The sequence below is a fragment of the Glandiceps talaboti genome, chromosome 14, assembly GCF_964340395.1.
Source record: "Glandiceps talaboti chromosome 14, keGlaTala1.1, whole genome shotgun sequence".
Lineage (NCBI taxonomy): Eukaryota > Metazoa > Hemichordata > Enteropneusta > Spengelidae > Glandiceps > Glandiceps talaboti.
In genome coordinates this window covers 20,248,784-20,260,396 of record NC_135562.1, presented here as the reverse complement: position 1 = coordinate 20,260,396, position 11,613 = coordinate 20,248,784, and the positions used below count along the sequence as shown (strand labels likewise).

Sequence of the window (11,613 nt, the reverse complement as noted above, 5' to 3'; positions counted from 1 at the left end):
ATGTATGTATGTATGTATGTATGTATGTATGTATGTATGTCAGACTCAAATATAATCCTGGAACTTGGGTTAAGTAGGCGTTTTTTATTACAATACTCATAATAATAAAAATGTAACAAGTCAATAATAAATTGTCACGAGACATTTAGTACGGCTATATATTTGCCTACGCTTGGTATAATAACATTAGTATGGTTTAATATTAGAACAACTGAGTAATAGAAAAAATTCAAAATGATGTTACCAACCACGATTCACAAATCCGCTAAAATCAGAACAAAACAAAACATAACTGAAAACATTGAAATAATCAAATGCGTTTAATATATTTGCAATACGGAGACAAATTTTTATAACTTTTTTTTCTTCACAAAATAAATTGTGTGATATAGTGAAAACATGCTTGATTAAAAATATCTTTACTAAACAAAGTTAGATCATATGGTAATATAAATGTCTTTCACTAGAAACATATGCTATTAAGAATCGAAATGATAACAAGAACAGCAACAATAACAATAACATTTAAATTTTGATTACAATAAACAATATATGTATGTATTATACACTACATACCAAAATGACTTGAAATGATTTTTTTATTTCACAGAAAAATTTAAAGTTTTAAATAATACAGTAAAGTAATTATTATTTCGGAGTGTCTTGTGACCGGCGCTTGTCAGCAGACTCGGTCGCAGTGGACGTTTATTATTATTTATCATTGATCATTATTATAATTTATCATTGATCATCTTCAAAACTTGAATGAGAAAACAACATATATTTCTTGTAAATACAAAAAAAAACTATATTATTCTCTAGAATGAAATGAAATTAGAATGAATTGGTCACATTTAAAGTGTACACAATATTTGATTTTATGTATTAATAAGTATTGTTGTATATTTGTACACATTAATTGATTAATCATTACAATTAATGTTCAGATGAGATGGTAGGTTTTTTAATAAATTCACTGTATTGAGGTAATGTTTAATCAAATGATGGAGCATGACATCTCATTAGCTCTGTTAGAGCTATTTATCATGTACTTCACTATTGAGACTTTAGTGTCTGTAAGTGTAAGTTTTATTATTCATACATTAGTGAAAATCAGGCAAAACAATACAATACAATACAATTCAATACAACGCAATACATACAATACAATATAATTAATTAATTAACTTATTTAGTTATTAATAGTCTCATTAATAAGTTCCAACAATAACAATACACACATCAAATACGTAACATGGTTAATAATGATAGTACACTTGGAAACAAAACAAGACACAATATTGAATTATAAATCAATATAACTCTCTTTTAGATATTCCATTAAGTTCACCAAACTAATCAACTGAAAAAGTTAAACATCAGCAACTTAAAACAGTGTTACAAAAGAACGTCATAAACAAAGGCATGGGGCGAAAAATAACAATGGGTAAATTTATCTGATCAATGTAAATAAAACATATGCTCCAAATTATAGGCGAATGGTTTTGAATATTAATGCGAATGTAAAACAAATCTGATTACGTAACAGTCGTGTTAAAGCGTTGAATTTCAACCTAGTTAAAATATTACAGCTACTGTGCATATCATTAACATATTTGAATAAAGCCAACTATACAATCAAATTATTAATAATATTTTTTCAATAATAAAAACATAAATCCAAAGCTAGTTTTTCGATATTCACCTCATAATGTTATAACGTTTGTTTAAACAATTTATAGTCAATGTTTTGGGAACACTTATCGGACTAACCCTCCAAATGTTATTCTACATGTACCAACTCGTAGTGACTCTTTAAGTGATAATTGTATATGGATCAACTCCCATTTGATGTGTGGATAATGATTAATAATTGTCAAGTCCGTTTCAGAAGTAATGATAATAGCGCAATGCAGATGTACCATTAATACATTTCTCGAGTCCTTCGTCATATGCCTGGTTGCCGTGGCCGATATACAAACCATTATACTCATAGTCTATGTTGGGAACTCTTATTCTTAGAGTTGAATCTGTTTCTTCATAATCAGACCAGAATAGATCCGCACATTCGTAGAAGTCGTAGTAGTCGTCGTAGTAGTCGTAGTAGTAGTAGTAGTCGTAGTAGTAACCCCAATAATACCAAGAACCCCAGTACCAATAACCGTCTTCATATTGTATTTCTGACTTTCGTGTTATCTCAATTATTGTATTATTTAAACATGGACTTTCCATCGGTATTTCAGTTGGTTGTTCATCAGACTGGTCATCAGAGTATATAACACCATTACATCTATATTCAATGCAGGCAGCTGTATCAAAGTACGGGTAATTGTTTTCGTCGACTGATGTGTTTTTGATACGAAATCCAAATAAATCATAGCCTACTGATGGGTGACCACCACCATAGCTAGAAATTCCAAATTCTACAGTGTCATTATACCCTTGTACTGCAATCTTTACAAAACAGGCCTTTTTATCATCACCATCATTTGGATACCACGAATATGATGATGGGATATCTTGGGACTCGTCATCTTCAACTTCGTATTCAGTTTCTTTGCCATCTGTGAGGTAATTCTGACAATCATATTGTAACGCCCAGCCAATATCTGGTCTATCGACTCCTAAAGAGGTATCACTTCCTTCATAACCTTCATAACAGTTCTCCAAAGCATGTAGCAGGCCTGTGTTTTCCTTCCCCTTAGCCATATAGATACCAGTAGTTGGACCATCAATACTTCCATTTGGAGCCTTGAAGCTAAATGAAATTGTTTGACGATGAATATCTTCTCCAAGATCTCGAGACTCTAAGTAGTCAATAAGTTCAGTATTAACACCATGTATTCCCTTCTTTAGTCGACATTTTGATTTCGTGACTGGTGCAACAAAAACTGTTGTGTTATCTGTACCTATCAGGTCCCCTTCACCCTCAAAAGGTTGGCCAGTTTTCAATGTACCACTGCATTTAAACTCAACACAAGCAGCTGTCTTGTGTGATAATTCTGGGTCAGATCCAGGCTTAGAATCATCGATACGAAGGCCAAACATCTCATCTCTGACTAGGTCATTACTGCCTCCGTAGCTAGCCACACGAAATCGTCCTGTACTCGGTCCACCATCCACAAGAATTTTGATAACACATGCTACTTTGTTCTCGTCTTCATACGGGTACCAAGATAAAGGACTTCTATCACTTTCGTAGTCATCTTCTATAACATTGTATTTGAAAAGTGAAGTGTTAATGCCTGGTATAGCTTTCTTGACAAATACCACGTGGTTTTCCGTAATTTTTGCGACTTCACACCTGTCTTTGGCCTTCTCATTTAGCCACCACTGCCAATAAAATGGACCATAGGTATCACTATCAATAATGTCATAGTCGTACATGGCATACTCATCATCAAAATCAGTATCTTCATATGCCATCTGGGGTGTTTTAGCTTTAATTGTTACAAATGTGCTATCATGTTGTCCTCGAAATACGGTTCCGTCGAGAATATCTTCTGACCAAGTACCAGGGTGATTAACAGCGTCTTTCGGATGCAAAGGCAATAACAATGTTTGATCATGTTCAACCTTAACGTGCACAGAATATCGTGTTCCTGACCTGTCACAGAATGTTTCTAAACAGACTGATCCTTCTGAGTCAGTAAGACGTTCTTGGAATCTTGCATAGGAGCCATATCGATCTTTCACTAGTCCAGTTACTTTTGCTTTTTGTAACGGTTCAGTCATGCCTTCGTCTCCATACACACGGATTTTAAGATAACATATTCGTCTGTTATACTGTCTTTTATCTACATTGATAGGTGGCAATGAAAGCCTTGATATTTTTCTGGCAACGATTTCTACATATCCCACAATGAAGAAACTATTACTTCGCTTTTTTCTTTTGTCTTGGACAATTTCAAATGATCCAGCTTCTTCCCAGGCGCCATTGTCAGGGTTAAGAGTCCATAGCTTAGTCAGTGGGATTCCATTTTTATCTACCTCAGCAATATCATCATCAATGTCATCTATTTCAATAACAACTTCAACAGGATTGTTAATGACAAGATTATTACCATTGTCATCCTTAAAATCCATTGAAATAACTCCAAATGTTTGCAGTGCTGCAGAGTTCCCTTCCACGTCAATCGTTGAGAAGTCACTCTGCATGACAGCAAGCGCGTTCTCGTCTGTTGGGTCTGCAAATGTAATACTAGCAGACACATTACCGGTGTACAATTCGCCCTCTATAGTTAGGAAGGAATCAGGAGGAATACCTAGTTCTGCAGCAGGTTTGGTTACATTACCTAATGGAATAGTAGTTGTCTCACTTGAATTAAGGAAGACAGGTTGCGCCTTACGCTGAAGATAAACCTGGTGATAAATGTTGATATCTTCACCTATAGGAAGTATCTTAGTTGATTCTACAAAAGTGTCATTTCTATCTTTAAACGTAACTGATAGTCGCCTCAAACCTCTTGAAATTTCAAAACTAAATTCTCCAAATCTCGAAGAGCGGTCCACAAGAACATTATTTACGTACACTTCACCATAGACAAACGGATCTCCATTATCAGCTGCGGCAGCACGACCTCTGATTTGGATTTTTTGTTTAGAGCAGGTACTACAGGCACATTGAGTCACTATCGAAATATTTATGTTATATGAATCACACTCTAAGATTTGTAAATATGTTGCATTTTGTTTACAGCAAAATTCTTCAGTGTCTGTGCAATCTTCACTGCGATCTCCAAAGTCACTAGCACATTTTGTACTAGCACATTTGCCTACATTATAAAGACTGGAACCATCTGGTCCTTCACATCCTTCGGGTAGTTGTATGAAATGAGGTTTTGGGTCAGGTTGACATGAAAAGTTAGATACGTCATCTATGTGTGATAAATAGATAAATAAATAAATAAATAGATAAATAAATAAATCATGTGTGTGTTAAATAAATGATATATAAATGAAGTAATAAATAGCTAAATAAATAAATAAATAAATAAATAAATAAATAAATAAATACATAGATAGATAGATAGATAGATAGATAGATAGATAGATAAATAAATAATACATTTCACTTCATTGAATTTATGAGGATTTATTTTGTGCCTGCAGACATACCTACCTACCTACCTACCTACCTACCTACCTACCTACCTACATCCATCCATCCATCCATCCATCCATACATCCATACATACATACATACATACATACATACATACATACATACATACATACATACAGCTACATGTGTGTGTGTGTCTGTGTGTGTGATGGACAAAATATTTGAAGATTATTAAGGTTATATGGATGGATAGATGTTGGGTGGATGGATGGGTTGAATGGATGGATGGATATCAATGGAATATGTAAATTACCTATGATTTCCAAAGTAGCCGGTAAGGAATACACTGATCCAGCTTCACTGTTTGCTCGACATTTGTATTTTCCACTGTCATCAATTGTAACATTAGTCAGTATAAGAGAGTTGTCTGCAGTTGCTATGGTATCCAGCACTGTATTGTCTTTGAACCTTTGGATGAATTTACATAAAAAATACAAATTAAATCCACCAACATAACTTCAAAGAGATCCAGTAAAGTCAAATCATATGAATCATATGAAACATTGTTATAGGTTAACTTGAAATGGGAAAAAAAGTATGGATGGTTTACCTTGGCTTCAATGCATAAACTTAACTCTTTCAACATTGCAAAGCAGAGCTATGGACATTTTAAATATTGGATCAGCTGGTAAAGCTATGTGTACAAACTCTGTCCTAGGTATGTCTGTTTCAGAGGTATTGAGTGTCTCTCTGTATTTTACACAACAGATTGTACTGTTATACCTGCCTTATTGTGAGAATGTTTTCTTGTGAGAATCAAAGTATGCGATTAATCACAAAAATACTTATGTTTTCTACTAAATGACATGAATTTAGTGTCAGGTCTCTTATTTAATGAATTACTATATATGAAGTGATCACTGACTGTAAACAAAGACATTAGTTGACAACAATAAGGTATACGTAATTCTCACTCACCATTCATAAGTATCTGGTTCAGGTGTTCCATAAGCATGACAACAGAATTTGACATTCTGACCAGGAAGTCTTACCTTGGACTGTGGGTGTTCGTCAAGATTAGGACGAACTGTAAGAGAGTGGAAAAGAAAACTCATGAACATGATATAGTTTAATGAACTCTGACAAGCCAGAATATCATTGAATAAATTTTAACACTAGATATTACTGTCATGCAGAAAAGAAACAACTTTAAGAAATAGTTTGGTACATGTGAACCCCAGAGGAATACCTATTGTTTCCTTTGCTTGATGGAAATAACCGAAAAAATAAGTGTCTAAAAGAGTATATGAATACATTTCAGTTAAAACGAGTAATTGTCGTGAAAACACTATAACATATACATTTATGATCAAAGTTGGTATTGTTTCAAGTAGATGTAGTTGTTTTACTTGATAGATAACAACACTTTTACTACTGAACACGGCATGATTGTTATTGAGGAAAGTTTCATTGATAGATAACACTTTTACTACTGAACACAAAGTGGTTGTTATTGAGGGAAGTTTCAAAAGCTGAATGAACGTAATGACAACTTTCACTCCAATCACAATTCTGCTGTGTTCATTAAGAAAGTGTTCTTAGGCCAAAAAGGCAAGCAAAGTTTCTAGTCAGGACAGCTTGTCTAAAATCGTGCAACAAACCTGTCTCTCAATCAACTATTTATGGCAGTTACTGTTCTTATGATTGATATTGGTACTTTGTGTGTATGTGGGGCAGATGTCATTTTTCTGTTCATGATTGGCTCTGCAGTTGTCTTCACTAAAGGAGGGAAGGTTATTTTTGTGTTTCCCCATAGATCAGCAGACTGCACGGGCTGGACAAATATGGCATGCACACACAAAAAGACCGACGCGAGGGAATTTCTGTGATGCGAACGATGACCAAAATCAGTTTTTCCCTTTGATCATGTGATTAAAACGATAATCCTAAATTGCAATGATCAACATTGATAAGTAAATGTCTATGTTATGTACAATCTTCTGGCAAACACTCCACCTATCTACCGGTAATTTGAGATCTATAATCTATAATGTATATCATAGGTTGACAGCATACAGTATATAGAAATGGTACCCTGTGTTTGTACCATTTTTCTAAACATTAGACAACATTCCAACTTGTGTACGATTTTTAAACGATGTGTTTCATACACCTATTTAAATACAATTTTAAACAAGCCAACTACTTACTGTATTTCAAAAGAACAATGTCAACATGAACTGTGCCTGGTGTTTCTGGAGATGAAATTGAGACATTGAACTCTTTGTAACCAGCCTTGGATATAATGAGTGACACTTCTTCAGCACATGCGCCGTGAACTATGAACTTTCCCGTGATATCCGTAGTGGCGATTGAAGAAAGAGGATTTTCAGCTCTGGATATTACAGCGTTTCGTATTGGTCTTCCAGACACATCACTGACTTTACCTGTAATGTTACTGTTTTCACATGTACAATATAGACAGGAATCGTCCAATGTACCATAGGTACACTTATTTGTACAGTCTGTAAAAACAAAAACAAAGACAACGAATCAAAGAGGCGACACAAAGTATCGACAACAAAATGAATACCATCAATATTAAATTATAGGAGTATTAGGCTGCTTTCACAAAAACTTGCTGGGGGGGGGGGGGGTCGGGAGATTTTTTGTAAAACTCTAATTTTTTTTCAAGTACCCCCCTGCCATATTCCCAAATTTTTCAAGTACCCCCCCCGCCTGCCAAAGCCCCAAATATTTCAAGTACCCCCCCTACCCGAATAAATTTTCAAGTACCTCCCACCCGAATAATTTTTTTGGGAATACTCTTCCTGTGCGTTAACATTCCATACCAAGTACAAAACTGTAATAATACACTTAATACCAACTTTGTCCATTGTATATTGTGTGTATATATATACACAAACACCAGTTAAAACAAAATGTTATGTTAACCAGTGCATTGCCTTTCCAAAAAACAACATATACTTGTAAATGAATTACACTTTGAATAACTCTGGTAAAATGATCAGCAGACCAACTGAGTCTTTGTTTTCTGTTCAATATTGTATTAGTACATTATACTAGTAGTGTTACAGTTGAATGTCATTTTAGTTGTATTTGCAAATATTGTGATGCACATGCTATCTAAAGAGAGTTTTATACTGTATTGTTCCAGTTCAGTTTTCTAAATGCTAACAGAAATCAAATTGGTCTAAATAACACTGAAAAAACTCTTAATAAAATGCATTGCCATGTATCCCGTTCTTGTTTGATGTAAATTAGTTCAATATAATGTTAAAAGAAAATGCATGCATGCATACATGCACAATTGCACACATACACAAATACATACATACATACATACATACATACATACACACACACACACACACATACATACATACATACATACATACATACATACATACATACATACATACATACATACATACATACATACATACGACCACTAATTAGCATGTACAATGTCTAATTATTGGTATTTTAACAGTTGTGTGAAAAATTATAATATTCCAATTACAGATAGTTTAGCTTTATATGTTCCCATTATAAAACTGATTATTCAAAAGACTCTCTCGTCAATAGTGACTCTGTTCTCCTCAATAGTGAAACATAGAACAGACGTGACGTGGGTTGATTGTCCCTGGATGAACCCTGAATTCAAATTCATGCAAAGTACAAGACGTGTTTGTGAGAAAAAACAGTATCCTATTATTTGTGTTCCACTCGAGTAATTATTTTTTTCCGGGTTCATTCGGTGAACGCTTTCTATTGAATGGCTTGTTAACGCATTGAATGTACGTGGTCGCAATACTAAGTACATTTTACTTAATCTGTTCTCCCCCTGTTTTTGAAGTCAGGCGTTTTAGACATTGTTTACTGTATTTATCTAATAATCAGTCGGTCGGTTGGTGCGCGTTTACATGCGATTTCATAAATTTGGGGACGAAGGCGAAAATGTTGGAAGTGGTGAAGGATAAAAGGTTGTGCTGACACCCCTCTACGGTAGCTACAGCCAATTCTACGTCACCAAATTGTGTATTCTGATTGGTCGAGAACACTGCAGATATGGAGGCATAATTTCACCAACAGTTGTATTTTTGCGTGTTGTATCACGTGATCACTGCAATTCCCCTTGTAATTAGTTGTTTGAATTTGACTCTCGAGTGATATGCAAATAGTAAACATTACGTCATACTACAAATCTGATTGGCAAGGGTAATACAGTTTGAGGCTGAGATGTAAACAACGGCATTGCAGTCATCAGAGATATGACGTATAAGTATGTTATTTACCAAATACTTTTCCACACGGCTCGCCGTTTACGGAGAAGTGACCTCTCTCAGCAAGATATGGAAATTAAAGTATTTGGCAAATAAACTTATCAACTTGAATGGTTGTTAAATATATGAAAACACATCAAGAAGGACGTTAAATTTAAAATCTATCTAAAATGCGAGTGCGTCATGAATCAGATGGCATACACATATACAGATACTCGGGGTGTCACTACAAGCCTAGGCCTATTCTTTTGAAAGCAACGGCTGTAAAATTAATATCACGTCTACTTGTTAGACCTTTCCTACCGTTCCTGCATAGCTTTGAGTTTGACCATCCTTTTTCTCATCAAAAATTCCATCTTTGACTTTTTGTTAAAACAAGTATCGTGTTATTCCAATGATCATACGACAGCTTTCTTACAGTATCCCTTCATGTCCTAGGTATTTTTTACAATGTCATTTTTACCTTTGTCTGCACTATTGCTTTGTTGTTGATCATACCCACTTCTAAAAGCAAATATTGCGTACAATGCCGCTCCAAAGGAAGCAATGAGAACAGTGGCCGCTATTCCAACAAGGCAATGTCTCGTCTTCTTCGAAGTCCCACCAGGTTCAGACATTGTTGTTCCTCCTGTGATAACACCCACTATGAGGTGTCTCCGATTAGAACTACTTGTTTTGTGCCAAACCCACGAAACCCAGGGATCGTCGTAAAATTTCTAAAGTTTAATTGTCTACAAAATTGACCCAAATTAAAACGAACAAAAATGCAATGTATCTAATCCTGTTACACTATAACGGTACACTTGAACCACAAACGATATTGTTTCCATGGAAATCAGAGACCAGCTCAGCTGTACAAAAATCAGGGGATTCAAAATGTAACTTTAGGTTCGACCCTGAAAATGTACACACGTCACTTGAGCCCTTGCCAAGATGTTTGTTTCAATATAAGAAATGCCTTTTCAAATCCATTGAATGTATCTCCTTACGGACTATATATAGCATAAGACTTTAATAGCATTTGACGTACATTGGCAGAATATTGTGTAAACACATACATTACAGTACAAAACAGTACAGTACCACAATGGTACAAAACGACTTTTCCTGGTTCACATTGCGGGCATCATAGATGTTCAGATTGTGTACACCATAGATGCGTCTATGCAATGACTGTAGATACGTGTAACTGAATGACTGATTCTAATTTAAAAACGATTAATATCAAATTTATAACTTTTGGTCGAGAGAAAAAATAATATATATATAATAGATTAGTCCAGAAGTGTTGATTACTAGTATGTATGAGATTGAGGTGATATCATCGAGCGAATGCGGAGAATTGGGAAAAGTGAAACACGTACATATAAATTTCAAGAGGTGTTCATCGTTTATTTTATAATTGAACGTTATTGATCGGCATTCAAATGACAAACTCTAGAGTATTACTCTCTCTCTGAAGTATTCTTTTACCCTATTGTATTACGACAAACAAGTTAGGAATTATCTTCAATGATGATTTATATCTGGTGGTCCGTGTCAAAGCATTGGTATCATTTGTACAGTGCACTGCGGCTAGTGCTAAGTTGTGACTAGTCAATGTCGTAAACCTCTGTCCTCTTTACAGAACGATAATAAATTTTGTGTAGCGATTCACTGCACTACCACTAGATGGTGTGTCTGACGTCATGATGAATACAACTAGTTCAGTAACCCTTGACTTGTTATACCAGGTACGAGTTCCATTTGTACTAACTAGTAAGGGTGTAAATGTTGGGTTTGTTTCACGAAGAACTAAAACTCATGGTGTATGTGTGTGTGTGTGTGTGTGTGTGTGGTGGGGGGGGGGGGGTTAATTGCGAAATGGTAAATGATGATGTTCCGATAGAAAGCAGAACAGAGTTAAGGAATGGTGATAGGACCTGAGATCGTTTACCTGATTTCAGGTTCTGATTTCACGTTCTGTAGGTATTTTTGTGTAGAAATTGAAACACAAGTTTTTAAAGGTAATTTGATGATAATGAATCCAGGACATTTTTTGTGTTTTAACCTCTCAATATTTGAGTACCGGAGAGCATATTTTGCCCACCCCGTACCAAGCCCGCACTGGCTTGCCACACTCCCTTGTTATCTTCCGTAAGGAGAGGTTACTGTGTTAGTTATATGTGTTTGTCTTTCTCATTGCTTTCACAAAAACAAATTGGGACACAATTCAATCTAAATTTAGTTAATATTAGCAAC

At 35.0% G+C, this 11,613-nt stretch overlaps 1 protein-coding gene across 1 annotated transcript; it reads right to left on the bottom strand.

The window, feature by feature from the left end:
* Window positions 1-228: 228 nt before the first annotated feature.
* On the bottom strand, window positions 229-10,003 carry LOC144445538 (cartilage intermediate layer protein 1-like). The gene is made up of 5 exons (XM_078135127.1): window positions 9,836-10,003; window positions 7,276-7,590; window positions 6,044-6,152; window positions 5,379-5,533; window positions 229-4,877 (listed from the first exon to the last, which is right to left on the bottom strand). Exons 1-5 carry the CDS (start codon window positions 9,987-9,989, stop codon window positions 1,888-1,890), a joined length of 3,723 nt encoding a protein of 1,240 aa, XP_077991253.1. The 5' UTR covers window positions 9,990-10,003; the 3' UTR covers window positions 229-1,887.
* Between the last annotated feature and the right edge of the window lie 1,610 nt (window positions 10,004-11,613).